Below are 27,243 nucleotides of genomic sequence, written 5' to 3'. Positions count from 1 at the left end.
GGAGTGAGGCACTACCAGCAATGGGGCTGCCATGTGCTCAGGACAGACTAGAGAATTTGAACAGAGCGGAATATCATAGGATGAATGAATGAAGATTTGACTTCAACTTCTTTATCATCGCTAGTGGCTTGACCTGATCTTCGCACTCGGTTTCCTGGGATGAACGAAGTAGGAATTCATCTCTTGCTACTCCCTGTCACAACAGCCAGAGTTGAATGTCTTTTTCCTCATTGAATAGAATTTTGTGTTCTGAAAGAAGTCGCCTTCTGCCTGATCACGGGAATGAACTAATGAGCATATCAATTGAGGGACTGGAAGTACCGGATACACAAGAAGCCACCAAAGATGAACACACTGCTTCCGAGAAGTTCATTAACAGAGTTGTGCAGAATTATAACCAGAAACCAAGAAGGATGTAGATGTCGTGCTCCATAGAAAACTTGATTTGTGTGATGATTTTAAAACATGAGTTCAATCTAATAAAATGCTCATGAAACATTTTTTTTAACTTTTACTGTGGTGCCATTCAACCCACCTTCACCCTCACGGTCTCACCCGCTGGCCCTCGCCCCCTGTAAATTCGACCCTCCCCCCAATTCAGTTCCTGGGGAAAACACTGCTTGGCTTCACCCACTGATCTTGGCATAAGTCAGTGGCGCACTAAGGGCTTTGTGACCCAGCGGTAAAGGGCCCAGGGGACTGGCCACAGGCTGAGAGTCACAACTCCTGGAGGGCATTCCCAGCTCTGCCTCCCTGTGGAAGCCTGGGCGAGTTACGCCTGAGCTGCGTGCCTCAGTTTCCCCATGCCAACCCCCCTTTGTGACACTGCAAGGTACCTATGAAAAATATGCAGCGACAGCATCTACCTAGTACTGGCAACATCTTTCTTTCTTTCTCAGACACAAGCCCCCTCCGCCCTGGCAAGGGTTAATATAAATTGACTTCACCTCCGAGACTGGCACCTGCACTGCCCAATGAGAGGCCCTGCGGCACCCCCTCCCCCGGGCACCGGCTCTGCGCGACTGGTCCGTACCGTGCGCCCTGGGCGAGGTGGCTTGGGGAGGTGCCGGGCTCTGGCGGGACGTGCTACTGAGCTGCCGCGGGGAGGGATAGAGCCGGATCCCGGCGAACTCCAGCGTCCCCCCCCCACACACACACACACCCCAACTCTCTTGCATCAATCCACCCCCGCCCCTTCCCCAGTCACCCACGCGCTGCCAGCTCCAGCCGGGCGGGGGAGAGCGCCCCTTTAAACTTCGCTGCGCGCCCGGGGCGGCGGGGCTCCGGGATGGAGGCTGCGGGCGCAAGGCGGCACTTGGCCGGAGCGCACAGGTAAGGGGCTGCTTGCGCCGGGGGGCGCCGAGGATCCGGGGAGCGCTGGGGATCCGGGGGGCGCTGGGAAGTTCGGGGGGCGCCGAGGAGCCGGGGGGCTCCGAGGTTCAGAGGAGCGCTGTTGAGTTCCGGGGACGCTGGGGAGCCGGGGGGCGCCGAGGAGCCGGGGGTGTTGGGGAGTCGGGGGCGCCGAGGATCCGGGGGGTGCTGGGGAGTTGGGGGGCGCCGAGGATCCGGGGGTGTTGGGGAGTCGGGGGCGCCGAGGATCCGGGGGGTGCTGGGGAGTTCGGGGGGCGCCGAGGATCCGGGGGGTGCTGGGGAGTTCGGGGGGAGCCGAGGAGCCGGGGGGCTCCGAGGATCAGAGGAGCGCTGTTGAGTTCCGGGGACGCTGGGGAGCCGGGGGACGCCGAGGAGCCGGGAAGTGTTGGGGAGTGCGGGGGGGCGCCGAGGAGCCGGGGGACGCTGGGGAGTTCGGGGGCGCCGAGGATCCGGGGGTGTTGGGGATTCGGGGGCGCCGAGGATCCGGGGGGTGCTGCGGAGTTGGGGGGCGCCGAGGATCGGGGGGCGCCGAGGATCCGGGGGGTGCTGGGGAGTTGGGGGGCGCCGAGGATCCGGGGGGTGCTGGGGAGTTCGGGGGGAGCCGAGGATCCGGGGGGCGCTGGGGACTTCGGGGGACCGTGCAGCGGGATCGCTTCTGCAGGGCTCTAGGGGGTTAGCAGGGCTCGGGCAGTCTGCGCTCCCACCCGCATCTCTTTAGCACAGTTAAATCCAGCCCAGGGACCTGAGAGACACTAGGTTACACTTCCCTCCCTGAGGTCCTGGTCTCTGTCCACAGGGGGCCATCCGGATTGGGATCCCCATTTCCAGCAGGGGCCATCTGGAACCTAGTCTCTGTCCACAGGGATCATCCCGGATTCTGGGTTCTGTGTATGGGTCAGTTTGGATCTGGATCCCCATTTCCAGCAGGAGCATCAGAAATCTGGTCTGTGTACATAGGGATCAATCCAGATTCTGGTCTGTGTACACAAGAAGCAATCCGGATTCTGGTCTCTGTATGGGACAGTTCGAATCTGGATCCCTGTTTCAGGATGGGGCTCTCTGGACCCTGGTCTCTGTACACAGGGATCAATCCAGATTCTAGTCTGTGTACGCAGAGATCAATCTGGATTCTGGTCTGTGTACACAAGAAGCAATCCGGATTCTGGTCTCAGTATGGGACAGTTCGGATCTGGATCCCTGTTTCCAGATGGGGCTCTCTGGACCCTGGTCTCTGTACACAGGGATCAATCCAGATTCTGGTCTCTGTCTATGGGTCAGTTTGGATCCGGATCCCCATTTCCAGCAGGGACCATCAGAAATCTGATCTGTGTACACAGAGATCAGTCCAGGTTCTGGTCTTTGTCCACGTGTCCCTTTGGATCCAGATCTCCATTTCCAGCAGGGACCATCTGGACTCTGCTCTCTGTACACAGGGATCAGTCCGGATTCTGGGCTCTGTCCATGGTCAGTTTGGATCCGGATCCCCATTTCCAGCAGGGGCCACCTGGATTCTCGTCTCTGCGTACAGGGAGGTCAGTTCAGATTCTGATCTCATTTCACACGGGGCTTAATCAAGTTTTGGATCGTGGCTCTCCCCAGGGTGGAGATGAACTCTTCTGTCAGCTTCCCCTGGCTTCGGTCCAGAATAGCTCCCTTGACACAAGCGGCGCTACTGCAGGACAATGAGATCTAGGCTGGGCCCCACTGGTGTTTAATTTAAAGGGGTGCACTTCCAGAAAAGAGAGCTTCCATTTATGGGCCAGAGCCGTGGCTGAGGGGTTGGGGAGACTGGCCGGGTGGGGATGGGGAGGGTTGAAGAATGGGGGACGGAGGGTCTCCCAACCCAGCACCCCCATCTGGGCCCTCGCCCTGTGTGGCATGGGGAGGCATGTGGGCAGGGGCTGGGGGGCACAGTTGTGGGAAGCTTGCCCCCCATTAGCCTGGCCTTCTCCGGGACTGTCAACCAGGCACTGCTGCCCAGTGCCGGCCACCCCGTGGGAGCCCCGAGCTGGGTTTGGAGAGGGAGCGTCGGGCTGGGCCGTGATGGCTTTGCTGGCTGGGGACGGGCGGGAGTTACACTGCGAGGAGGCCCAGAGTCAAGAGCTGGATCGTGCTTCATTTGCCCCCCTGCAGATGCCCACAGAGCTCAGACACGGCAAGGCGGCCCGTGGGGCGAGACCCAGAACAGATTAGAATTCACTGCCAAAACCTGAATATCCCGGCTCAGGCATGGGGGGGTCAGACGCCTCCAGAGGGGCAGGGCCCCCCAGATCCCGGCACCCACTCAAATGCCAGGAGAGACCCCGCAAGAAAGACGAGAATAGAACCTTTGCCTTGTAGTCAGTGGAGTTCTTCTGGCTTTACACCAGCATCGGGCCCAGAGCAGAATCGAGCCCCCGCTCAGCTTCCGGGCCCTTGCTGTCCATTAGTGTAATGGGGACGGGTGCCCAGGACTGGGCGGGGGAGCGCTCGGCGCTTGGCTCCCATTCCCAATTGCAGCTGGGCTTTTTAATCAAATCACAATGTTTTTATTTAGTTTATAAATGAGGAGAACGGTAGCAGCAGAACGCGGCTATGCCAGGGGGCCAACGCCGGGCTGGCCAGGGTTCAGCAACGAGCCGTGTATGAAAGAGACTGAGACCAGAGGAGGGCTGGGAACAGAACCCAGGAGTCCTAGCACCCAGCCCCCCTGCTCTGACCAGTAGACCCCACGCCCCTCCCAGACCTCAGAAGAGAACCCAGGAGTCCCAGCTCCCAGCCCCCTCTGCTCTGACTACTAATCCCCACTCCCCTCCTGGAGTAGAACCCAGGAGTCCTGACTCCCTGTGCAGTGCCACGTCCGCCCAGACCATGTTGTCAGACCTTCACCCCCAACACATGGCTGCGTGATTTGGCTGGGAGCTGGGGATCTTCACATACGGAATGGGGGGAGGGGGAGGAATCTTCCACCCCCCAGGTCTTGGTGTGAGAGGGGCTCTAAGGGCTGGAGTAGACTCTGGCCCGAATGCCCCCCAGGGGAGGGGACTGGGCAGGATTCCTCCCTAGGAGATTGACGGCTCTGATCCTTTAGAAGGAGTTGGCGGTTAGGGTGAGGGGGAATTGGTCTCTCTCTCTCCCGGGTTCCCAGCCCCCCATCCCTGCCCCCCCTCCCAGCTTGGCTCTCTCTGACGTGAGTGGCCGGATGCTGGGAGACGCCGAGAAGTTAACATTGATTTTTTAGCTTCCCCGGTGGCTTTTAGCCGAGTAAATATTATTGCGCAGTGTCCGGGGAGCTGGCGGGTGATTGATTAGAGACGGGAACATGGAGCAGCCGGTTTGCATGGCTGGCTCCGTGCTGCTCCTGCGGCTGATTTCCTCCACTGCCACCTCCTCAATGGTGGGGGCCTAAGAGGGGATGTAATGTCTAGTGGTTAAAGCACAGGACTGGGCATTAGGACTTCCATCTACCTCCTTATACACCCATCCATTTAGTCATCCATCTCCACACACATCCATCCATCCATCCTCACATGTACCTATCCATCCATCCCATTATACTTCTATCTGTCCATCCATCTCCATATACACCCATCCATTTATCCATCCATCTCCATACACCTCTGTGCATCCATCCAGCCATCCATCCCCACATGTACCTGTCCATCCACATCCTTATGCATCTATCTGTCCATCCATCTCCATACACATCCATCCATCCATCCATCCATGCATCCATCCCCATACACATCCATCCATCCATCCATCCATCCATCCATCCATCCATCCAGGCATCCATCCCTGTACACATCCATCCATTTATTCATGTGTCCCCATACACATCTGTCCATCCATCCATCCATCCATCCGTCCATCCATCCATCCATCCATCCATCCATCCATCCATCCATCTCCATACACACCCATCCATCCATCACCATACACATCTATCTATCCATCCACCCATCCCCTTATGTACCTGTCCATCCATCCCCTTATATATCTATCTATTCATCCATCCCCATACATACCCATCCATCCATCCATCCATCCATCCATCCATCCATCCATCCATCCATCCAACTCCTTACACATCTATCTATGAATCCATCCCTACACAAACACATCCATCCATCTCCATGCACATCTATCTACCCATCCATCCATCCGTCCATCTATTTCCTTACACATCTATCTATTCACTCATCCACCCCAAACACATCTGTCCCTCCACCTCCATCCACATCCATCCATCCATCTATCTTTCATTCATCCTTATATACACCTATCAATCTCTCCATCCCCATACGCACCCTTCCGTCTGTCTGTAGTATCTGGGGCCATACATAGGTTAAACGTTGCAGCAAAGCCCATCGACATGGGGCCAGCAGCTGGCTGGCTTTGCTGGCGCGTTCTGACCTGGGGCACGCTCTCCAGGACGCCTTCTGCTCTGCTGGCAGGGACACACTTTGCCCAACTCTCGTTGATCCCTTTTCACCCAAGCGCTTTCTGCCACTCCTTGCTGAAGCATGGGGCAGCGGGGCCTGTGGGTAGATCACCTCCCTGGCAGACTGGACAGTCCAGAGGCTAATCCCAGCGCTGATACTCAGAGGCCGTGGGACCGCAGCGAACCACATGCCCTCTCTGTGCCTCGGTATCTCCGGCTGTACAACAGGGATAATGACCCTGACCTGATGAAATTCCCCAAGACGCTGACGGCCCTCAGGAGATCCAGCCACTGGGACTCCGAGGAGCCATGTCATAGAGTCCAGGTTGGAGACTGACCAAGAGCCAACTCCAGGCTAGATTAGGAGTTTGCCTGCTGCTGCTATAAGGAGACTGTCCCAGGCCCTCCCTCCTCTGATGGCTAGAACTCATCTCCTTTCCCAGCCTCTATGATTCCTGGCCAGTTAATCCCCATTTGACTCCCTGGGGTGCCCTGAACCTTTGCAAAGTGCTTTGGGATCCCCGGCGGAGATGCCACTCTCGGAGTGCCCCAGGGCAAGAGGAGACAGGAGTTTCTTTGCTGTGTGCATGGTGCTCGTGTCATGGGCCATTGTCCAGGGACCCCCTGCCCTCCAGCCCGCCTCCATGGGTCACGACTCCTTCTGTTTGTGGTGAATGACCCTCCACAGGGGCCCAGGGTTTGGGGCAGGTCTGGGGCTGGTTCTTACCAGACTCGAGCCCCCCGGTCCTTGGTTCCAAGAAGAAGCAGCCATGTAGCCACTGCTCTGGGTACAGACCGATCCCTACATTCTCCCCGCTGCCCACCCAGCATCCCCAACAGCCCCCACTTGGGCCAGGCATCCCAGGGCTGCCCGGACTCTGGGTTTCCACAGGGGAGACACTGGGGGGGTTGGCGTGGCCCATACTAGGGGAAGAGGGTCTTTGCCCCTCACGTGTGGCTGCTGCACTGTTTCTAGGTCAGCTCTAGCAGCCAACTCTGGGGCTTGGCTCTTCTAAGTTCTGCAGCAGGGATGTTCAGCACAGGGGGTTGCAGGTTCAAACCCCGCTGTCAGCCCAAACAGGGCCACCGCTGGGTCTCCAGCCACCTTTGGTGCTTTCTCCGTGGGCATTCTGGGCAGGGCTGGGTCCCCTGTGTCTGCCAGTCCCAGGCAGTCCCACCCACCCGCTGCATCTCACCAGCCTATCCCGGGAGCAAAGTCCAAGGCCAGCCATGACGCTCCCAATGTGTCCTGATCTCAGACAGGGCCTCTCCCAGCCAAACCCTAGGATGTGCCACTCCCTTTGCCAGCCATAATGGTATATCCTAGTGTCTGCACCAGGGGGACTAGCAGGGGCCAGACACTGTGGTCACATGCGTGGGGCACAGAGGGTCTTTGGTTTTCCCACCCCTTGGGCATCTGATCCCTTTAGAGCAGTGGTTTTCAACCTGGGGTCCGCAGCCCCTGTGTCTAAGATTTCCAAAGGGGTTCGAAATATTTTAGGAGCCCGCAAATGAAAAAAGGTTGAAAACCACAGCTCTAGAGCGTCCACCCTCTATACAGGCTCCCCGCCACCAGAGGGCAACATCCCAACCACTGGGAGAGCTGCTTTTCTCCAGCAGGGGGCGTCAACCCCAGTCAGAGCACCCTGTGGTGGGGGGACACGGTAACCGTGGGGCAGAAGCCGCTGTGGGGAGTCTGCCTGTGTAATACCCTGGTTTCCCAGCCCCCAGCCAGGATAATGCCTGCTGCTGACCCACAGCTGGAGGAGTCAGCTCTGCGAGGGACGCCTCCTGTGAGGTGCAAAACCCCAGGATATCTGGGGCGGTTCTGAGCTGGTCCAGCTGACACTGGGCACCGTACAAATTTCCCAGCACAGCTACCTTCAAAAAGGGCTGGGCAAAGCTGGCCAGGTAGCAACCCTCACTCAGGCTGCGCCTTGGCTGCTGACGGCTGAGGGTTCAAATCCCCCCTCCCTCACACGCTTGTGGGTCTGACACTGTCTGGATTCCCTCTGGGATTCATTTTCTAGCATTATTTCCAGGCCTTTGCCAAGAGTGGGGGTTGCTACAGGACAAGACCTTTGGGAGTTTGCTAGTCAATTAAGGCAGGACCCCGCTCTCCTCTCAGAGCGAGGGACAGAACCCAGGCGTCCTGACTCCCAGCCCTCCCGCTTCAACCAGTGGACCCCAGAGCCAGGGACAGAACCCAGGAGTCCTGACTCCCAGCTCCAACCACTGGCCCCATCCCTCAGTACTAGGGAAGAAGTAAGACAAGCGGCCTAGAAGGAGATATCCCCCAGGCCAGCCCCCTCAGGCTAACAACAGGGAGTGCAAAGAAGCCAGGGAAGGGTTTGCATGGGGAAGCTGAGGTCTGGCAAATTCAGGACTGGGATGGGCTCATCGGCCTGGGAGCTGAGGGAGATTCTGGCCCATGCGACAGATGGGGCAAAGGGAGGGTTGGTGGGGGACAGCGACCCCAGGCTGGGGCCGGCTCTTTCTTTAGGCCTGTGTCCCCCCCCCAGGGAGCTGGGCTCAGCAGGGCCTTTCCCCCTGACAGTGCCCGCTTGGGGGACAGAGCGGCTTTCCGCTCCGTGGTGCTGTGGTAACCATGGTTATGTCAACGCCAGCCACTCCGAGGCAGAGAGACTGGTCTCTTGTTGGGGCAGTGGAGTAGCGCTGGGGGTCAACAGCCCATCAACACCGCCCAATTGGTGTGAGCTTCCCCGCTGCTGTTCCTAGAAGGGCGAGGAGCGGGCGGGGTGGGCATGAAATTCCTGCCTCCTGCAGTCTTCGCATCCTGTCCTCAGCTGGGCTGCAGGACAGCAGTTGAGCAGCTCCTGTGCTCCACCCCAGAGGTGGCTGCATCTCAGGAACCTTATTAGGGGGACCAGATAGCAAGTGTGAAAAATCAGGTCACTTTTGGGGGGGGGGTATAGTTGCCTATATAAGACAAAGCCCCTAATTTCGGGATGGTCCCCGAAACCCCTATAGACAGTTTGGGATCCTTCTAGGGGAAAACCCCTTATGGTTGTCCCCGGTAGAAACGGCCTGCTCCCCTGCCCCCAGGTCTGTCTGTGGGCTGTGTACTGGAGACACTTCCCCGCCCCCCGATCTCCCTCCCTCCGAGGGGCTTCCCCGCACTGTCAGGTCTCAGGCGCTGTATTTATCCCGGGCTCCCGCTGAACTTCCCACCCACCCGAACCCGGCTCCCTCGGCCGGGGCCCTGGATCGCAGCAGGACGACACGTCTAATGTGCCCTATAAATAGCCCCTTCCCACCAGCTGCTGCTGCCTGAGGGTTCTCACGGGAACCAGGTCCTGCTCAGGAGGGTGGGGGGAAGCAGAGGGGGTCGGAGCCCTGCTTGAGGGTGGGATCTATCTGTGCCCATCCCCATGGCACCAGCTCATGGCTTTGCTGATGGGGGATCTGTTGGAGAGGGAGGCAGGTGCCCTGGGCCTCTGCTCTGCCGTTGAGACCAGCAGGGAGCCCCATTGCCAATCCATCCGGGTTGCTTCCCCCCAGGGCGCCTCTCCCCGGGTGCACCCCGGCTCTGCTGGAGAGGGACCGAGACAACCGCCGGCGCCTGCAGGACCCCTGAGCCGGACGCCGCTAGCTGGCCTCATGTCTGCACTGCAGCTGAAGCATGTGGGAGCCTTTTACCCTCTTCCTGCTGCTTATGTCGCTCCAGGGAACAGCAGAGGTGAGACTGCACCCAAGGGTGCTCCCCCCCCCCACGGCTGGCACTCAGCTCAGTGACCCCCCCAGGCAGCACCTCAGACCCCTGTTGTTCCATCTCGGTGCAAAACCATCCCCTGCAGCAACTGCACCGCAGCCAGCGCTCCTGCCCTGCTCCCCACAGCGCCCCCTGCTGGGAGAGCCGGGACTGGAGTAGCTGGGAGCTCCTTGCACACCCAGCGCTCCTGTCCCACTCCCCACAGCGCCCCCTGCTGGGAGAGGCCGGGACTGGAGTAGCTGGGAGCTCCTTGCACACTCAGCGCTCCTGTCCCACTCCCCACAGCGCCCCCTGCTGGGAGAGGCCGGGACTGGAGTAGCTGGGAACTCCCCCACAGCCAACACTCCTGCCCTGCTCCCCACAGCGCCTCCTGCTGGGAGAGGCTGGGACTGGAGTATCCAGGAAGTTGTATTTTCCTCCATGTGAGCCCTGGGGCTGCAGTCTATTCAGGGGGACAGGGACATGGCTGCACCCCGAGCCCTTTGCCCTGACTCCCATCCTGTTGCAGGCGAGCTCCTCGGAGAAGTCAGCCAAGGACATGTTTGCAGCCTGGAGGCAGTACCAGCAGGAGTGTGAGCGCAGCATGGCCGAGGAGCCGGATCCCACAGGTGAGGGGAACGGGTTGTCCCTTCTGGGCCGGGGTTGGGGTGGGGCCAGCGGGTCTCATGAGTGCACCCGGCACCCACTCGTGCATCCCAGCCCCTCCTCTCGGCACATGTTGCCATGTTTGCGAACCCATGTTGTGTGTTCTTGCATGGGGTAGTGTGTTAGTGTGGTCCATGTGCATGCCTGAGCATGGTGTCTGTGTGTGCCCTCTTTTGCATGTGCATGCATGTGGTTGGCATGTGGATGGGGGTGGTTATGCAGGCACATTTCTATGCGTGTGTGTGTGTTTGCAGAGGCGAGTTTGTGTGTGTGTGTGGTTTGCACACGTGTGTGTGATTTGCACATATCTGTATTTACAGAGGTGAGTTTGTGTGTGTGTGGTTTGCACAGGTACGTGTGATTTGCATGTGTCTGTGTTTTCAGAGATGAGTTTATGTGTGTGTGGTTTGCACCCGTGTGTGATTTGCACGTGTCTGTGTTTGCAGAGGCAAGTTTGTGTGTGTGAGTTGCACATGTGCACGTGATTTGCACGTTTGTGTAGGTGAGTTTGTGTGTGTGGTTTACACACATGCGCGTGACTTGCCCATGTCTGTGGACGCTTAGGCCTGCTTGCCGTGCATGGGTCACACACGTGTGAATGTGATTTGCACATGGATGCGTGCGGCCGCCCAGGCCTGTGTGACCGGCGTTTGCCGGTCTCTGTGACGTGCGAGTGTTTTAAACAACCTCTTATCTTCATCCCCTCCCAGGCCTGGTGTGTAACCGGACTTTTGATATGTACGCCTGCTGGGGGGACACTCTGCCCAACACCACCGCCATGGTGCCCTGCCCGTGGTACCTGCCCTGGCATCACCACGGTAAATATCCCTTCCTCCGAGGCTCGTTCCAGCCACACCCCCTTCCCATGCCTGCCCCTTCGGCCCGCCTGCTGGGACCCGCTCCCTGTCCCTGAGCTACGGGGCCCGATTCTGATCTTGCTGGAATCCAGAGTTTTGGCCTGGGGCTGCTCTGCAGAGGACCAGGCCTGCGGGTGTCAGCTCCGAGCTCAGGCCCACGCAGAGTACGGTGATGTTAACCCGCGCGTCCCCACACCCCCATGACTGAGGCCGCGAGGGGGTGTGTGTCACTTTAAGGGCAGGGCGGGGACATCTGTGGGCAGTGGCGGTGTGGCTGTGGCTGACCCCTTCCCCCCCCTCGCCTGCCACTTGGCTCCCTCTGGTCTCCTCCCCGGCAGTTCGTGGCGGGTTCGTGATGCGGCTCTGCGGCCCGGCTGGCCAGTGGGTGACGGACGAGTCGGGGCTGCCCTGGAGGGACCACTCGCAGTGCGAGGATCTCAGCACAGACCACCCCTTCCAGGTCAGTGCCCCTGCCGGCCAGTCCACAGGCTGCTTCCCAGCCTGGCTCCCAGCTCCTAAGCTACGTGGCTTTCTCTCCTGCTGCTCCCACCCAGCCTCCGGCTCCCTCTGTGCTCCGGCAGCCCTTCCCTCTCCAGCGCTGGAGGGATCTGTTGGCTGGATGCGGCGCTGCCCGGGAAGGATCCAGCCGCCGGGTCCCCGCTCTGTTTGCAGATCAATGCCCGCGCCAGTACCTGATTGTCCTGGCAGGGGGCGCCTTCCCCTGTAAATGCTCCGAGTGGCGGGGTGGGGCGGAGGGAGGGGGCGAAGGAAGGGGCAAGGAGCCCGGACCTGACCCTCCGCCGCGTCCCTTTGCAGAAGCAGGTGCGGTTCCTGGAGCAGTTCCGGCTGATGTACACCGTGGGCTACTCCCTCTCGCTGGTCTCCCTGCTGCTCGCCCTGCTGCTGCTCCTGGCTTTCAGGTACTGCAGAGCCCGGGGGCACGATGGAGTTAATGGTCCAGATCCGGATGTCAGTGCAGAGGGCATGCACTGAGGTCACTCGGGATTTGCACCCAGGTCGCAAGGCAGGGTTCAGACCCATGGGTTTTATCTGTACCATCTCCCTCTTAAAAAAGCAAGTTTCCTTTAGTAATTAAGGGCCTGATCCTGGATTTGGGCCCGATGGGATGCCGTGCCGCTCAGCGTGACTCCCGGCATAAGGGCCCGGCACTGGGTCAGCGCCCGGTGATGCTTGCAGGTAGTTGGTGTAGATGACCACAGCTGATTAGTTTCAATGCTGGAGTACGGCTGCCCTCCCATCCCCCCGACTGATGGTCCCCCCCCCCCCCTTGCAGGAAGCTGAGATGCACCCGCAACTACATCCACGTGAACCTCTTCCTCTCGTTCATGCTGCGGGCCGTCTCCATCCTCACCCGGGACGCCCTCCTCCGTGTGCGCTTCTCCAAGGACCTGCGGCACGAGGGGGACCTCTTCCATCTCCTCGGGGACCAGGTACTGCCCGGCCCTGGGCGTCACTCCCAGAGGGGGCAGGGGGAGCAGATTCAGAGCCCCTTTCTGACCCCAGGGGGGGGGAATCCCTACCTCCAAGTGGGGGCACTGCAGGGAGCACCCCGTACATCAGGGGTGAAAGCCCGGGGACCCCCAAGATCAGCAGCTAGGAAGTATGGGCCAGACCCCACCTGGCTTAAACCAGCACTGAAATTCATGGAGCCGAGTCCGCTGTGATCCAGCACCAGTGGCGCTCTGGCCTGTTTACACCAGTTCCGGACCTGGCCCCAGGCTGACCCACTCCCAGTAGGCGCCATGGGCAGCAGGGTTAGGCGTGGGATCAGCGAGGTAATCCGGGGGTGGGAGGGATCCACCTGCGTATCCGTAGGGCGTCCCCACCACAGAGGAAGGGGAATTACTCAGAGCAATGGGACGAAAGGCAGTATAGGGAAACTGAGGCTGGATTCCGGGCAAAGCTTCCTGACTCGAAGCTCCGTGGGGTGGGGGAGTTGCCTCCCCAGGGGAAGGGCTGGGAGCGTCCCCATGGGAATCTGGGCCAAGCCATGGGGGGACCGACTGTAGGGGACGCCCCTGTCCCAAGCGGGGATGGGCTGACCGTGACTTGATGGGGCTCCTCCATCCGCCACCCTCCAGCATTCCCACCTCTCTCTGCTCCTCTCCTCCCCTTCCCTGGGGGCTCAGGCTGCTGCCGGCTGCCGCCTGGCTCAGGTCCTGACCCAGTACTGCGTCGGGGCCAACTACTACTGGCTACTGGTGGAAGGGCTCTACCTGCACAACCTACTTGTGCTGATGGCCATCTCGGAGGAGAGCTGCTTTGTGGGCTACTTGCTTGTCGGATGGGGTGAGTGGGGCTGTGCAGGCATGGCCGGGAGGGGGCATGATGGTGGTACTGCAATGCTCGCTGGGGCATAGAGAGACCCCCTTTGGTGACCCTAGGCAATGCAGGCTGGGAGCTGGAAAGGGCCCCAGGGTATGTCTGCATCCAGCAGCCCCCCAAAATAATCCCTTTTAGGTGCTTGCCCCAGCCTGGCCCTGCTCTGCCGCAAAGGGCAGTGCGGGGCTCCACCCACAGCTCCTGCAGTGTTTCACAGCAGGTCTCGGCATCCCGGTGGGTAACGCGCCGGAGACCTGTCTCCACTACCACTAGCACTCCCACCAGTGTCAGAGATGCACCGACCGGAGAGGAGAGGGAAAATGCTAGAGTGTATGATGCTGTACACAGGGGGGAATCTCACGGGTGGGGCTGGAGAACAAAACCCTAACTGCTGCGTCTGTCTGTCCATCTAGGAGCTCCCATCCTGTTTGTCATTCCCTGGGTGATCATCAGATACCTCTATGAAAACAACCAGTAAGTCCGGCCAGCGAAATCTCTCCGGTTCAGGGTCCAGCACAGAAAGAAAGTGCTTGGAAATCCTCGAACATGGGGTGGCCTTGTCAGCGGGTCTCCAGGGAGCAGGGCGGGAAACGGGGGGTTTGGTGCCAGGAAACATTTAAAAATCCGTTTTGTTTTCTTCAAAAACGTCCAGGTTATCGTCGAAAATCCAAATCCTGAGGTTTAAAAAATAAACGATTTTAGGATTTCAGCCAAAATTTCTCAGCCTTCAGTTGCCAAAAACGCGAGGGGGGAAATTGGCTAAAAACGAACCTTTCCATTTTGATGAAAAAGTCACTTCTTGTCCAAAAAAACCATGTCGAATCAAATGTCCCGAGCGGCTCCAGCCCGAGACGGACGCCGTTTTCCCCATCCCTGTTCCACACCCATGTAAACGGGTGCGTGTGAGCTCGCTGCATTCACAGCACTTTGCGACCCCAGACCCACGCATGAGCGTCGCTTGTAGGACTTGACCCATCCATCTCTGGTGTATCAGCTAACGGGCTAATTCTGCTAGCCAGAGCGAGTAACAGCTCCGAGGTTCTTATGTGCTCCAGCCAGGGGTTCTCAACCTTTTTCTTTCTGCTATAAAAACTCCACAGCCCACCTGTGCCACAACAACCGTTTTTCTACCCCCACTCCACCCCTTCCATGAGGCCCCGCCCCTGCCCCTCCTCTTCCCACCCCTTCCCCGCCCCCATTCCAATCCCATCCCCAAAGTCCCTGCCCCACCTCTTCCCACCCCTTCCCCGCCCCCATTCCAATCCCATCCCCAAAGTCCCTGCCCCACCTCTTCCCACCCCTTCCCCGCCCCCATTCCAATCCCATCCCCAAAGTCCCTGCCCCAACTCCGCCCCCTCCCTGTCTCTATTCCAACTCCTTCCCCAAATCCCCGCCCCGGACCTGCCTCTTCGCCGCTTCCTCCCCTGAGCACGCCATGTTCCCGCTCCTCCCCCTCCCTTCCGGAGCATGCTAACACTGCCAAACAGCTGTTTGGCAGCGGCCGGGCAGGAAGCGCTCGTAGGTAGGCGGAGGCGCGGGGACACGGTGCGCTCAGGAGAAGGGGAGGAGGAGGTGGAGCAGGGGAGGAGGGGAGCTTGGCTGCCGGTGGGTGCAGAGCACCCACTAATTTTTCCCCGTGGGTGCTCTAGCCCCGGAGCACCCACGGAGTCGGCGCCTATGCCACAAAGCTAAGTTGCTGAGGCTTCAACTTCAGCCCCAGGGTGGGCCAGGGCGACTCTGAGAATTCTCTCTCCGGTGCTTGGCTGGCTGGTCCCTGATCCCATGCTCAGGGTCGGATTTGGGGTGCGGAAGGAATTTGCCCCCAGGTCAGACTGGCTGTGGCCTTGGGGGACTTTTTCCCCTTCCTTTGCAGTATGGGGCATGGATCGCCCAATCAATCCCCTGCCATTGGCGGGGCCCCAGTGCCCATCGGTCCCTGGTATTCTCTGCCTGTGGCCCATGAGTGTTTAGTCTCCGGGGGGCTGTAATACTTTGATCTAACGGAGGTTGCCGGGCTTGGGGTGGGGGCGGCTGGGTGGGGTTTAGTGGCGGGTGCTCACAGGAGCTCAGGCCGGATGATCTGATGGCCCTGGTGGGGAGCAAAGGCCAGCCCTCTGCTGATCTGGGTCACAGACAGAACTGTGCTCATGGCGGGAGAGAGAAGGCTGGTGCCACCTGGGAGGTTGCTAACTCCTGTCACCACCCCACCCGGCTATGTAGGTTCCTCCCTCCCAGCCAGTTTGACGTGAGTTGGTTTTCCAGGTGCTGGGAGAGAAATGATAACATGGCCTATTGGTGGATTATCCGCTGCCCCATCCTGCTGGCCATCCTGGTGAGTTACAAACACCCACTGTTCTTCAGACAGCCAAGAGGCAGCTACTCCAGTCCTGGTCTCCCCCGGCAGGGGGCGCTGTGGGGAGCGGGGACTGGCGGTGGGGGAAGCGCCCGGCTACTCCAGTCCTGGTCTCCCCCAGCAGGGGGCGCTGTGGGGAGCGGGCACTGGCTGTGGGAGAAGCTCCTGGCTACTCCAGTACTGGTCTTGGCGCTGTGGGGAGGGTGCTGGCTGTGGGGGGAACTTCTGGCTTCTCCATTCCCAGTCTCACCCAGCAGGGGGTGCTGTGGGGAGCAAGGTGAGGGCTCTGGCTGTGAGAGTGCTCCCGGCTATGACAGTCCTGGTCTCGCCCAGCAGAGGGTGCTGTGGGGAGCAGGCGCTGGCTGTGGGGGAGCTCTCGGCTACGCCAGTCCTGGTCTCACCCAGCAGGGGGTGCTGTGGGGAGCAGGCACTGGCTGTGCGGGAGCTCCCAGCTACGCCAGTCCTGGTCTCACCCAGCAGGGGGTGCTGTGGGGAGCAGGCGCTGGCTGTGGGGGAGCTCCCAGCTACGCCAGTCCTGGTCTCACCCAGCAGGGGGTGCTGTGGGGAGCAGGGTGGGAGTGCTGGCACCGGGGGGTGATGCTTTCTCCTCCCCATGTATAAAGTGCCACTCTCCCTCCCCTATGTAAACACCAGCCCTGCTGCAGGGTCTCCCAGCCCATCCCCAGGGCAGAGGGTACCAGTGGGGAGTGGTGTCCCCTGACCTCCCCATGGGTAACTTACTCTCTCTCCCCCAGGTTAATTTTGTCATATTCCTCCGTATCATTAAGATCCTGGTCTCCAAACTCCGGGCTCACCAGATGCGCTACACGGACTATAAGTTCAGGTAGGCAGGGGCTACCCCTCGCGGCGCCCCCAGCCGGGAGCCCCGGCTCCCTGCAGCGGCATTGACTCTGGCTCTTAGATCTGGCAAACTAAGTGTGGTGGTACCACTTCCAGTGGGACAAATCCAGGGAACAGGGCAGGGGCTCACTCGGGGCGCTCTTCTCCGACACTTAGTGCTGGCCTCAATGTCCCAGTAGGGCACTAGGGGGCGCTGTGCTGCAAGGCGGGGTGGGGGCTCCCTAGGGGGCGCTCTCTCCTCGCAGTCAGTACTGATCCCAGAGCCCCAGTGGGGAACTAGGGGGCGCTGTGCTGCAAGGCGGAGTGGGGGCTCCCTAGGGGGCGCTCTCCCCTCGCAGTCAGTACTGATCCCAGGGCCCCAGTGGGGAACTAGGGGGCGCTGTGCTGCAGGGTGGGGTGGGAGCTCAGAAGGGGGCATTTGTGATGGGATCTCCAGCATAGGCGCCGACTCCGTGGGTGCTGAGGGGCTGCAACACCCACGGGGAAAAATTAGTGGGTGCTCCGCACCCACCTGCTGCCAAGCTCCCCCTGCCCCCACCCCCTCCTTGCCTCCTCCTCCCCCTCCCAGCGCTTCCTGCCCGCAGCCTAACAGTTGTTTGGCGGCGCTTAGGACTTTCCGGGAGGGAGGGAGAGAGGGAGGGAGGGGGAGGAGTGGGGACACGGCGCACTTGGGGGAGAAGGTGGTAAAGAGGCAGTGCAGGGGCTGGGACTTGGGGGAAGGGGATGGAATTGGGGGGGGGCAAGGGTGGTGCAGGAGCCAGGGGGGTTAGGGGCAGGGGGGTTGAGCACCCACAAGGCAGAGGGGAAGTCGGCGCCTATGATCCCCGGGGTACAACCTGGGACTGTGGGACCGCTGTGCCCCCTTAACTCTCCACCCAGCGCTGTCTCACACAAAGCTATGCCAGTGACAAACAGCAAAACCCCTCCAGGTGCCCTGATCACTCAGCCACCAGCCTGTGGAGCCTACACCCAGCCAAACTGCATGAATGCTCCCTGAGCCATTCATGAATCCTACAGAGAGAGGCACCAGCCAGTCACCCCAGCCCCCAGCCTGCCACCCCAGAAATATACCAGCATACGCGGCTCAAGACGGCCTTGGAACGTGCAAACTCATTAATTAGTTCACCACTTGCTCAAAGGGAAGTGGCCACGCACCAGCCTTTGTAATCTGAGCTGAGATTCCCCGAGTACTTCAGCCAAGAGCACACTGTTCTAGGTAAAATAGAAAACAGATTTATTAACTCCACAAAGACAGGTTTTAAATGATTATAGGTAGCAGGCAGAGAGACCTATGTTGGTTACATAAGAAATAAAGAGAAACAGAGTCTAAATTCAACAAACTATGTGGGATTTGAATCAAGCAGGGTCTCTTGATTCAACCCTAACAGATGTTACAGCTCCTCAGTACAAAGACTGGGTTCTCTTCCAGCCTGGGACCAATCTCCCCAGTTCAAAATCTTTGTCTTCCAGATGTTGAGATCAGGGGAAGAGGCTAAGTGATCATAGAATGTCAGGGTTTGAAGGGACCTAAGGAGGTCATCTAGTCCAACCCCCTGCTCAACGCAGGAGCGATCAATCCCCAGGCAGATTTTTGCCTCAAATGGCCCCCCTCAAGGATTGAACTCACAACGCTGGGTTTAGGAGGCCAATGCTCAAACCACTGAGCTATCCCTCCCCCTGTCATTGTCCCTCTTTTATACTTTCTTCCATCTGCTAGAAAGCTCCTTGCTGGACATGGGGGGTCAGACAGTCTCCAGTGCATACCTCGGTAGTTCTCAATCTTTCCAGTCAACTGTACCCCTTTCAGGAGTCTGATTGGTCTTGCGTACCCCAAGTTTCACCTCACTGAAAAGGTACTTGCTTACAAATTCAGACCTAAAAATAGAGCAGCGTCACAGCGCACTAATACTGACCAATCACTGACTTTCTCAGTTTTACCATACAATTATCAAATAAATCAATTGGAATATAAATATTGTACTTACATTTCAGTGTGTATGACATAGAGCGGTATAAACCAGTCCATCATCCGTATGAAATTTTAGTTGGTACTGACTTGGCTAGCGCTTTTAATGTAGCCAGTTGTAAAACTAGGCAAACATCTAGATGAGTTGATGTACCCCCTGGAAAGCTCTGTGTGCCCCCAGGAGTACCCGTGCCTCTGGTTGAGAACCACTGGCATCCGGGCCGGATTATCTCTCCTGTGGGTGCGGGACTATTAGATTTTGTGGGGCCCTGTATACAAGTTTTTTTCCTAATTTAAAAGAAAATGATCACAATTATGACATCGAGGCTATTAACGCTATACTAAATTTGCCTTTTAATTAACATAAAGCCATTCTGTGGTTACAGTTCAGTCTTAAAACATGTAGAATATAGTTAAGTTAATTCAAAATAGCCTACTTCTTACCTTAGAACAGCTGATGTATTAGTTTCTTTCTGGGAGGGAGTTTGGGTGCAGGAGGGGGCTCCAGGCTGGGGCAGAGTGTTGGGATGCAGGAGAGGGTGAGGGGTGCGGGCTCTGGGAGGGATTTGGTACAGGAGGGGATTCTGACCTGGGGCAGGGGGTTGGGGTGTAGGAGGGGATGTGAGGTATAGGCTCTGGCCAGGAGGCGCTTACCACAGGAGGCTCCTGGCCGGCGGCGCAGCAGGGCTCAGGCAGGCTGCCTGCATGCTGTGGCCCCATGCCGCCGCTGGCATGTCTCTGCACACCCCTTGGGGGAGGGAGACAGCCGGCAGGGTGACCAGATGTCCCGATTTTATAGGGACAGTCCTGATTTTTGGGTCTTTTTCTTACATAGGCTCCTATTACCCTCCACCCCCTGTCCCAATTTTTCACGCTTGCTGTCTGGTCACCCTAACAGCGGGTCTCCGTGCGCTGCCCGCACCCACAAGGGCCACCCCCGCAGCTCCCATTGGTCGGGAACCGGCCAATGGTCGCTGTGGGGACGGTGCAGGGGGTGGGGGCAGCACACGGCGCCGCTTCCCCCCCTCCGCCAGGGGCCACAGAGACCTGCCAGCAGCCAGCCGCTTCCGGGAGTGGCGTGGGGCCACGGCATGCAGGCAGCCTGCCTGAGCCCCGCTGCGCCGCTGGACTTTTAGCGGCCTGGAGATCGCAATCGACTGGCAGAGGCTCCAGGATCGACCAGTCGATCGCGATCGACGGGTTGGTGACCACTGAATTGTCTATAATTATGGATTTATGTTTGCGGGGCCACTCTTAGCCCGAGGCCCTGGGCTGCAGCCCCTAAAGCCCCGGCGTTAATCCGGCCCTGACTGGTGAACATGCCCTTTCTCAGGACCTTTTGGGAGAGTGGATTCTTCGTGATGGGCCATTAACACCTGTCTGGCCAGGGATAGATGCTCCTTTGTTGTCACTGAAAGGCCAGCTGTGGGCGTTCCCAACCTCACACCGTATTTCAGTAACACACACATAGCACAACTTCATAACTTCCCATCCGATAGGACACACAACCCAACAGGAGACGCATGTTCAACAAATCAAGACTTTTAAAATGATACCTCACAAGGCGTTGCACAAAACACATCATAATCATCTCCCCATGGTGAATATGGGGGCTCCAGGGTGCTACTTGGAGGTACAGAGTGTCACAGCACTCTTCCCTGGCAGTCAGTGCTGGCACCAGAGGGGCACTAGGGGGCGCTGTGCTCCAGGGCGTGGGGCAGGAGCTCAGTACGGGGTGCTCGCCCTTCACAGTCAGTGCTGACCTTATGCCCTAGTGTGGTGCTGGGGGGCGCTGTGCGGCAGGGAGCGGGGCGGGGGCTCAGCAAGGGGCGCTGGGCTGCAGGGAGCGGGGCGGGGGCTCGATGGGGGGCGCTGGGCTGCAGGGAGCAGGGCGGGGGCTCGGCGGGGGCACTGGGTTGCAGGGAGAGGGGCGGGGACTCGGCAGGGGGCGCTGTGCTGCAGGGAGCCGGGCGGGGGCTCGGCAGGGGGCACTGTGCGGCAGAGAGCGGGGCGGGGGGCTCAGCAGGGGGCGCTGGGCTGCAGGGAGCCGGGCGGGGGCTCGGCGGGGGGGCGCTGTGCTGCAGGGAGCGGGGTGGGGGCTCGGCAGGGGGTGCTGGGTTGCAGGGAGAGGGGCGGGGGCTCAGCAGGGGGCGCTGGGCTGCAGGGAGCCAGGTGAGGGCTCAGCAGGGGCGCTGTGTGGCAGGGAGCTGGGTGCGGGCTCGGCAGGGGATGCTGGGCTGCAGGAGCGGGGTTGGGGCTCGGCAGGGGGCACTGTGTGGCAGGGAGCTGGGTGCGGGCTCGGCAGGGGGCGCTGGGCGGCAGGGAGCGGGGTGGGGGCTCAGCAGGGGGCGCTGTGTGGCAGGGAGCCGGGTGGGGGCTCGGCAGGGGGCGCTGGGCTGCAGGGAGCTGGGCGGGGGCTCAGCAGGGGGCTCTGGGCTGCAGGGAGCTGGGTGGGGGCTCGGCAGGGGGCGCTGGGCTGCAGGGAGCCGGGTGCAGGCTCGGCGGGGGACGCTGTGCGGCAGGGAGCGGGGTGGGGGCTCAGAAGGGGACGCTGGGCTGCAGGGAGCTGGGTGGGGGCTCGGCGGGGGGCTCTGGGTTGCAGGGAGCTGGGTGCGGGCTCAGCAGGGGACGCTGGGCTGCAGGACAGCAGGGTGGGGGCTTGATGGTGGGTGCTGGGCTGCAGGGAGATGGTGGGGGCTTGGCAGGGGACGCTGGGCTGCAGGGAGCCTGGCGGGGGCTCGGCGGGGGGCGCTGTGCTGCAGGAGCGGGGTGGGGGCTCAGCAGGGGACGCTGGGCTGCAGGGGAGCAGGGTGGGGGCTTGATGGTGGGCGCTGGCTGCAGGGAGGTGGTGGGGGCTCGGCAGGGGGCGCTGTGCTGCAGGGAGCGGGGCGGGGGCTCGGCAGGGGGCGCTGTGCTGCAGGGAGCCGGGTGGGGGCTCGGCGGGGGGCGCTGTGCTGCAGGGAGCGGGGCGGGGGCTCGGCGGGGGGCGCTGGGCTGCAGGGAGCGGGGCGGGGGCTCGGCAGGGGGCGCTGGGCTGCAGGGAGCGAGGCGGGGGCTCGGCGGGGGGTGCTGGGTTGCAGGGAGAGGGGCGGGGGCTCGGCAGGGGGCGCGCTGGGCTGCAGGGAGCCAGGTGGGGGCTCAGCAGGGGGCTCTGGGCTGCTGGAAGTTCGATCTCAGGGCCAAGACGCAGAAAGCCTGGTCCGTGCCCCAGCTGAGGCCAGGGACTATCCCATGACACCGTGGAAACCCGGAGCATCAGCCGGATGCACTGAGCGGTCTGAGAACTGGCCCTGCCACCTGGGGGGCTGGGAAGACGCCAGGCTGGGATCCCAGCCCCGCTGGGGGAGGCCCACACCCTGCGGCTGGTTCCCTTAGCATTGCCTCGGAGGGCCGTGCGGCCTGGCTGGGCTCTGGGCTGCGGCCGGCTCGGAGCTGACCTGCCCCGTGGGACGACTGTGGGGCTTGGCAGGGGGGCAATTCACCCCCCGCTTCCCTATTGCTCTCTCCCCAGGCTGGCCAAGTCGACGCTGACCCTGATCCCGCTGCTGGGCATCCATGAGGTGGTGTTTGCCCTGGTGACGGAGGAGCAGGCCCAGGGGACGCTGCGCTATGTCAAGCTCTTCTTTGAGCTCTTCCTCAGCTCCTTCCAGGTAGGGAGCAGAGCCCGGACACCCCGGAGCTGGGGGGTGGGGTCTGGGGCAGGGGGGTGCCGGGCCCACCCAGCCCTGGAGGAATGGGGGTGAGGGAACAGGGACCGGCCTACCCAGGATCTGGGCTTCAGCTCTGGGGATTGTTTGCAGGTGCCTGCTATTGGGTTGGACAGAGTTCCCCAGCATCCCCCGCTCAAGCCATGTGGGGTGCTGTAGGGTCAGCCCCCTGGCACCCAGAGGCCTGCGAGGCGCAGGTGTGGTGCCGCCGGCTGAGCAGGGAGCTGGCCGAGGGCAGCTCCACGCCGAGCAGCCGTGGAATCCGGCCTGGGCATGGAGCCTCCCGAAAGGCAGCTTCACCCCACCTCTCCACCCTGGTGTGTCCCAGGGGAACTGGGCCCAGCCCTGCCTTTATCTGCTCTTGTCTTGCAGGGTCTTCTGGTGAGCATCCTCTACTGCTTTGTCAACAAGGAGGTAGGTTCCGCACCACCACCACCGATAGGAGCTGACAGAGCAGTTTCTGATTCCCCTTAACCCTTCACACGCCGCAGTGCTGGCTCCCAGGCGAAAGGGTGGGGGCCGGCGCCCTTCCCAGAAAGTGGTGGGTGAGAGATCACGCGGTGCCGGCATGCCACGGGGCGCCGGCAGCAGAGCCGGGCTGGGGAGTAGAGGCAAGGCATTGCACAGCAGCTAATGCATTATTATTTATTGGGGAGGGGTGGAGGGGCCTGATGGCCAAGGCTCAGCTGATGCGACATCTCAGTGATGACCCCTTTGCAGGGCTGGAGTGGATCTATTCAGGCCGGATCCTCTGCTGGTGTAAACTTCAAGGGAGCTACGGCCCATTGACCCCAGCTGGGATCTGGCCCATTGACACCAGCTGGGATCTGGCCCCATTGACTCCAGTGGAGCTATGGCCCATTGACCCCAGCTGGGATCTGGCCCGTTGACTCCAATGGAGCTACGGCCCATTGACCCCAGCTGGGATCTGTCCCGTTGACTCCAATGGAGCTACGGCCCATTGACCCCAGCTGGGATCTGGCCCGTTGACTCCAATGGAGCTACGGCCCATTGACCCCAGCTGGGATCTGGCCCGTTTACTCCAGTGGAGCTACGGCCCATTGACACCAGCTGGGATCTGTCCCGTTGACTCCAATGGAGCTACGGCCCATTGACCCCAGCTGGATCTGGCCCCATTGACTCCAATGGAGCTACGGCCCATTGACCCCAGCTGGGATCTGGCCCGTTGACTCCAATGGAGCTACGGCCCATTGACCCCAGCTGGGATCTGGCCCGTTGACTCCAATGGAGCGACGGCCCATTGACCCCAGCTGGGATCTGGCCCCATTGACTCCAATGGTGCTACGGCCCATTGACCCCAGCTGGGATCTGGCCATTGACTCCGCTACGGCCCATTGACCCCAGCTGGGATCTGGCCCATTGACTCCAATGGTGCTACGGCCCATTGACCCCAGCTGGGATCTGGCCCGTTGACTCCAATGGAGCGACGGCCCATTGACCCCAGCTGGGATCTGGCCCGTTGACTCCAATGGAGCTACGGCCCATTGACCCCAGCTGGGATCTGGCCCATTGACTCCAATGGTGCTACGGCCCATTGACACCAGCTGGGATCTGGCCCGTTGACTCCAATGGAGCGACGGCCCATTGACCCCAGCTGGGATCTGGCCCATTGACTCCAATGGTGCTACGGCCCATTGACCCCAGCTGGGATCTGGCCCGTTGACTCCAATGGAGCTACGGCCCATTGACCCCAGCTGGGATCTGGCCCGTTGACTCCAGTGGAGCTACGGCCCATTGACCCCAGCTGGGATCTGGCCCCATTGACTCCAATGGTGCTACGGCCCATTGACCCCAGCTGGGATCTGGTCCAGTGATAGTGAACACCTTTCTTTGCATACAGCTCTCTCTCTCTCTCTCTCTCTCTCCATTTACAAGACACAATGGGATACCAATATCACACCATCATTTAACCCCCAGCTGGCTTGTGTGAAGCCTCTTGCACTGCTATGGCTTCCCCTGCCCCCCATGAACCAAGGGTCTCACCCCGTCCCCTGGGCATCACTTGACCCCCGCCCGCCTCCTTTTCTCTGCCCTGCCTCAGGTCCAGTCTGAGATCCGGAGGAAGTGGCAGAGGTGCCAGTTGGGCGCGAACCTGCTGGAGAAACCCGGCCACAGCTGCAGCCACGGGCCGTCCTGCCGCTGCCAGCAGGGCAAGGCCTCGGAGGGGGGCTGCCCCCGGCGCCCCAGCCCCCCGGGGAAGAGGGGAGCAGAGGCGGAGTCCAACTGCAGCTCGGAGAACTCCACGGGCGGCTCCCAGCTGCAGCAGCAGCAGCGCCGCCCCTACGCCAGTACCGCGGGCAGCAAATCCTACTGCTACATCCCGGTCCAGACGCAGCCGGCGGGCAGGCTGGGGGGCAAGGAACTGCTCCCCAGTGCCAGGGAGCCTGGGGACAACAAGATCTCGGAGAGCTGTTGCTAAAATCAAACTCGGGGCCCTTCCCGCCTGCTGGCCCAGGGGCCGGGAGAGAGGAGCCGGGTTCTGGACTCCTTCAGACTGTCCCTGTCTTGGGCAGGGGGCCGTCACTGAACCAGTAGGGATGGAGGGAAGGGGGCGTTGGGGATGGGCATGGCGCATAGGATACCTGGATACCTTCACTACCTGGTATCCTTTCCGCAGGGCACGGTGCCCCCCTGGAGCGCCCGTGGACAAATGCCGTGGGCGCGTATGAGTCCACTGTGGCCCACAGCTGTTGCTGAGACTCGGGGGACGTCCAGCTGGGGTCAGTGCAGAGGCACGTCTCCTCGGGCCTGAGGTGGGCACACCCAGCCCCCTGGGAATCCAGCCCCCCACCTCCCTTGTAGGGGGCTCCCTGGATACTGTGGAGCTGGCATAAGGGCCCTGCTCTCAACCTCCTGTGTAGAGGCGACTCGGGGCGCGGCCAGAGAGCACTGCACTGTGGCTATTCCCCGCCCCCACAAGGGCCCATAGGGGGTGGACCAGGGGCATGGCCAGATAGCACTGTGCAATGGCTATTCTCTGCCCCCCGTCCCCCTCAGGCCAATAGGGGGCAGATAGAGGGTGGAGCTGGAATCCACTGTGCTGTAGGTATCGGGCCCTTAGGACGTGGAGCAGCAGTTAGATCACCCCCTGAGGTCTCCCTGACAGAGAATAGGGGCCAGGCAGGGCCTAGAGAGTGCATTGGAGCTTAAGTCCACCTCCTGCCATCCTTGCCTCAAGTGCAGAGATGGGGAAATGGGCCCTGGATGTGTGTCCACCTCTTTTGAATGGCCAGTGGCTCCTAGCCTCGGTGACACCCTGTGGCAGCGAGTTCCACAGGTTAACTGTATGTGGCATTAAAAAAGCGTTGATTTTCTTGCATGCGTTGCCTTTGAATTTGATGGGATTTGAACCTGCAGAGTGTGGGGTGCTACCTGGGTAAGTGCAAGGCTTATAGAGGTGAGTGGGAGGGTGTAATGGGTTGGATCACAGAAAGCCCTTTGGGACTGCCAACTGATGTGCTGAGACTACTTCTAACCTGTTTTCCCTGGCCGCTTGGGACTCCAGAACCTTGCCTGTTTGAGCCAGACATGCTACCCTGCTACAAACCCAGACCTAGGTCTGAACCACATCCCCCAAACGCTGCAGGCTTAACTGAAAACAGCTTAAGAAGTGTTCCTGTTTCCAACACTCAGATGCCCAGCTCCCAATGGGGTCCAAACCCCAAATAAATCCGTTTTGTATAAAGCTTATACAGGGTAACCTCATAAATTGTCCCACCCGCTATAACACTGATAGAGAGAGATGCACAGCTGTTTGCCCCCCCCCCCCCAGGTATTAATACATACTCTGGGTTAATTATTAAGTAAAAAGTGATTTTATTAAATACAGAAAGTTGGATTTAAGTGGTTCCAAGTAGTAACAGACAGAACAAAGTGAATTACCAAGCAAAATAAAATAAAACACGCAAGTCTAAACCTAATACGGTAAGAAAACTGAATACAGATAAAATCTCACCCTCAGATGTTTCAATAAGCTTCTATCACAGACTGGACACCTTCCTAGTCTGGGCCCAATCCTTTCCCCTGGTACAGCCCTTGTTCCAGCTCAGGTGGTAGCTAGGGGATTTCTCATGATTGCAGCCCCTTTGTTCTGTTCCACCCACTTATATATCTTTTGCATAAGGCGGGAATCCTTTGTCCCTCTCTGGGTTCCCACCCCTCCTTCTAAAAGGAAAAGCACCAGGTTAAAGACAGGTTTCAGAGTGGTAGCTGTATTAGTCTGTATCAGCAAAAACAGTGAGGAGTCCTCGTGGCACCTTAGAGACTAACAAACTTCAAAAACAGACTCCAACGTGAAACTGCAGAACTGGAATTAATTTGCAAACTGGACACCATTAGATTAGGCCTGAATAAAGCCTGGGAGTGGTTGGGTCATTACAAAACCTAAACCTCTTTTCCCCAATACTAATTTCCCCCTACTGTTACTCACACCTTCTTGTCAACTGTCTGAAATGGACCACTCTCATTACCACTTCAAAAGTTATTTTTCCTCCCTTGGTATCCTGTTAAGTGAATTGTCTCGTTAGACTGACCTCACACTTGGTAAGGCAACTCCCATCCTTTCATGTATTTATACCTGCTCCTGTATTTTCCACTTCATGCATCTGATGAAGTGGGTTCTAGCCCACGAAAGCTTATGCCCAAATACATTTGTTAGTCTCTAAGGTTAAAGATGGATTCCAGTTCAGGTCACATGATCACATGTCACTGTAAGACTTCATTACAAACCTATACAGGAAGACTTACAAGTAAACAGAGCCATCTGCAGTGAATTGTTCTGGTTAATGGGAGCCATCAAGATTCCAAACCACCATTAATGGCCCACACTTTCCATAATTACAATAGGCCCTCAGAGTTATATTTCATATTTCTAGTTTCAGACACAAGAATGATACATTCATACAAATAGGATGAACACACTCAGTAGATAATAAGCTTCGTAATGATATCTTAACGAGAGACC

General features: G+C 59.5%; 1 protein-coding gene across 1 annotated transcript; it reads left to right on the top strand.

The window, feature by feature from the left end:
- Nucleotides 1-1,196: 1,196 nt before the first annotated feature.
- GIPR (gastric inhibitory polypeptide receptor) lies at nucleotides 1,197-25,599 on the top strand. Its single transcript, XM_065571492.1, has 14 exons — nucleotides 1,197-1,332; nucleotides 9,317-9,494; nucleotides 10,036-10,135; nucleotides 10,883-10,990; nucleotides 11,368-11,489; nucleotides 11,846-11,949; nucleotides 12,324-12,480; nucleotides 13,180-13,339; nucleotides 13,786-13,846; nucleotides 15,635-15,704; nucleotides 16,481-16,569; nucleotides 22,064-22,202; nucleotides 22,632-22,673; nucleotides 24,322-25,599. Exons 2-14 carry the CDS (start codon nucleotides 9,438-9,440, stop codon nucleotides 24,697-24,699), a joined length of 1,587 nt encoding a protein of 528 aa, XP_065427564.1. The 5' UTR covers nucleotides 1,197-1,332; nucleotides 9,317-9,437; the 3' UTR covers nucleotides 24,700-25,599.
- The last annotated feature ends 1,644 nt before the right edge of the window (nucleotides 25,600-27,243 follow it).

The sequence above is a fragment of the Chrysemys picta genome, chromosome 17 (genome assembly GCF_011386835.1).
Source record: "Chrysemys picta bellii isolate R12L10 chromosome 17, ASM1138683v2, whole genome shotgun sequence".
In the NCBI taxonomy this organism is placed as follows: Eukaryota; Metazoa; Chordata; order Testudines; family Emydidae; genus Chrysemys; species Chrysemys picta.
Note: the sequence above shows the minus strand (reverse complement) of the source record. Positions and strands in the feature narration are given on the sequence as shown.

Bases quoted from the DNA above. Each gene is read 5' to 3' on its own strand.
- GIPR (XM_065571492.1), top strand. From the start codon at position 9,438: ATGTGGGAGCCTTTTACCCTCTTCCTGCTGCTTATGTCGCTCCAGGGA. The intron at 10,991-11,367 runs GTAAATATCCCT...CCTCCCCGGCAG, and splicing joins CCTGCCCTGGCATCACCACG to TTCGTGGCGGGTTCGTGATG. The intron at 13,847-15,634 runs GTAAGTCCGGCC...TTGGTTTTCCAG, and splicing joins TACCTCTATGAAAACAACCA to GTGCTGGGAGAGAAATGATA.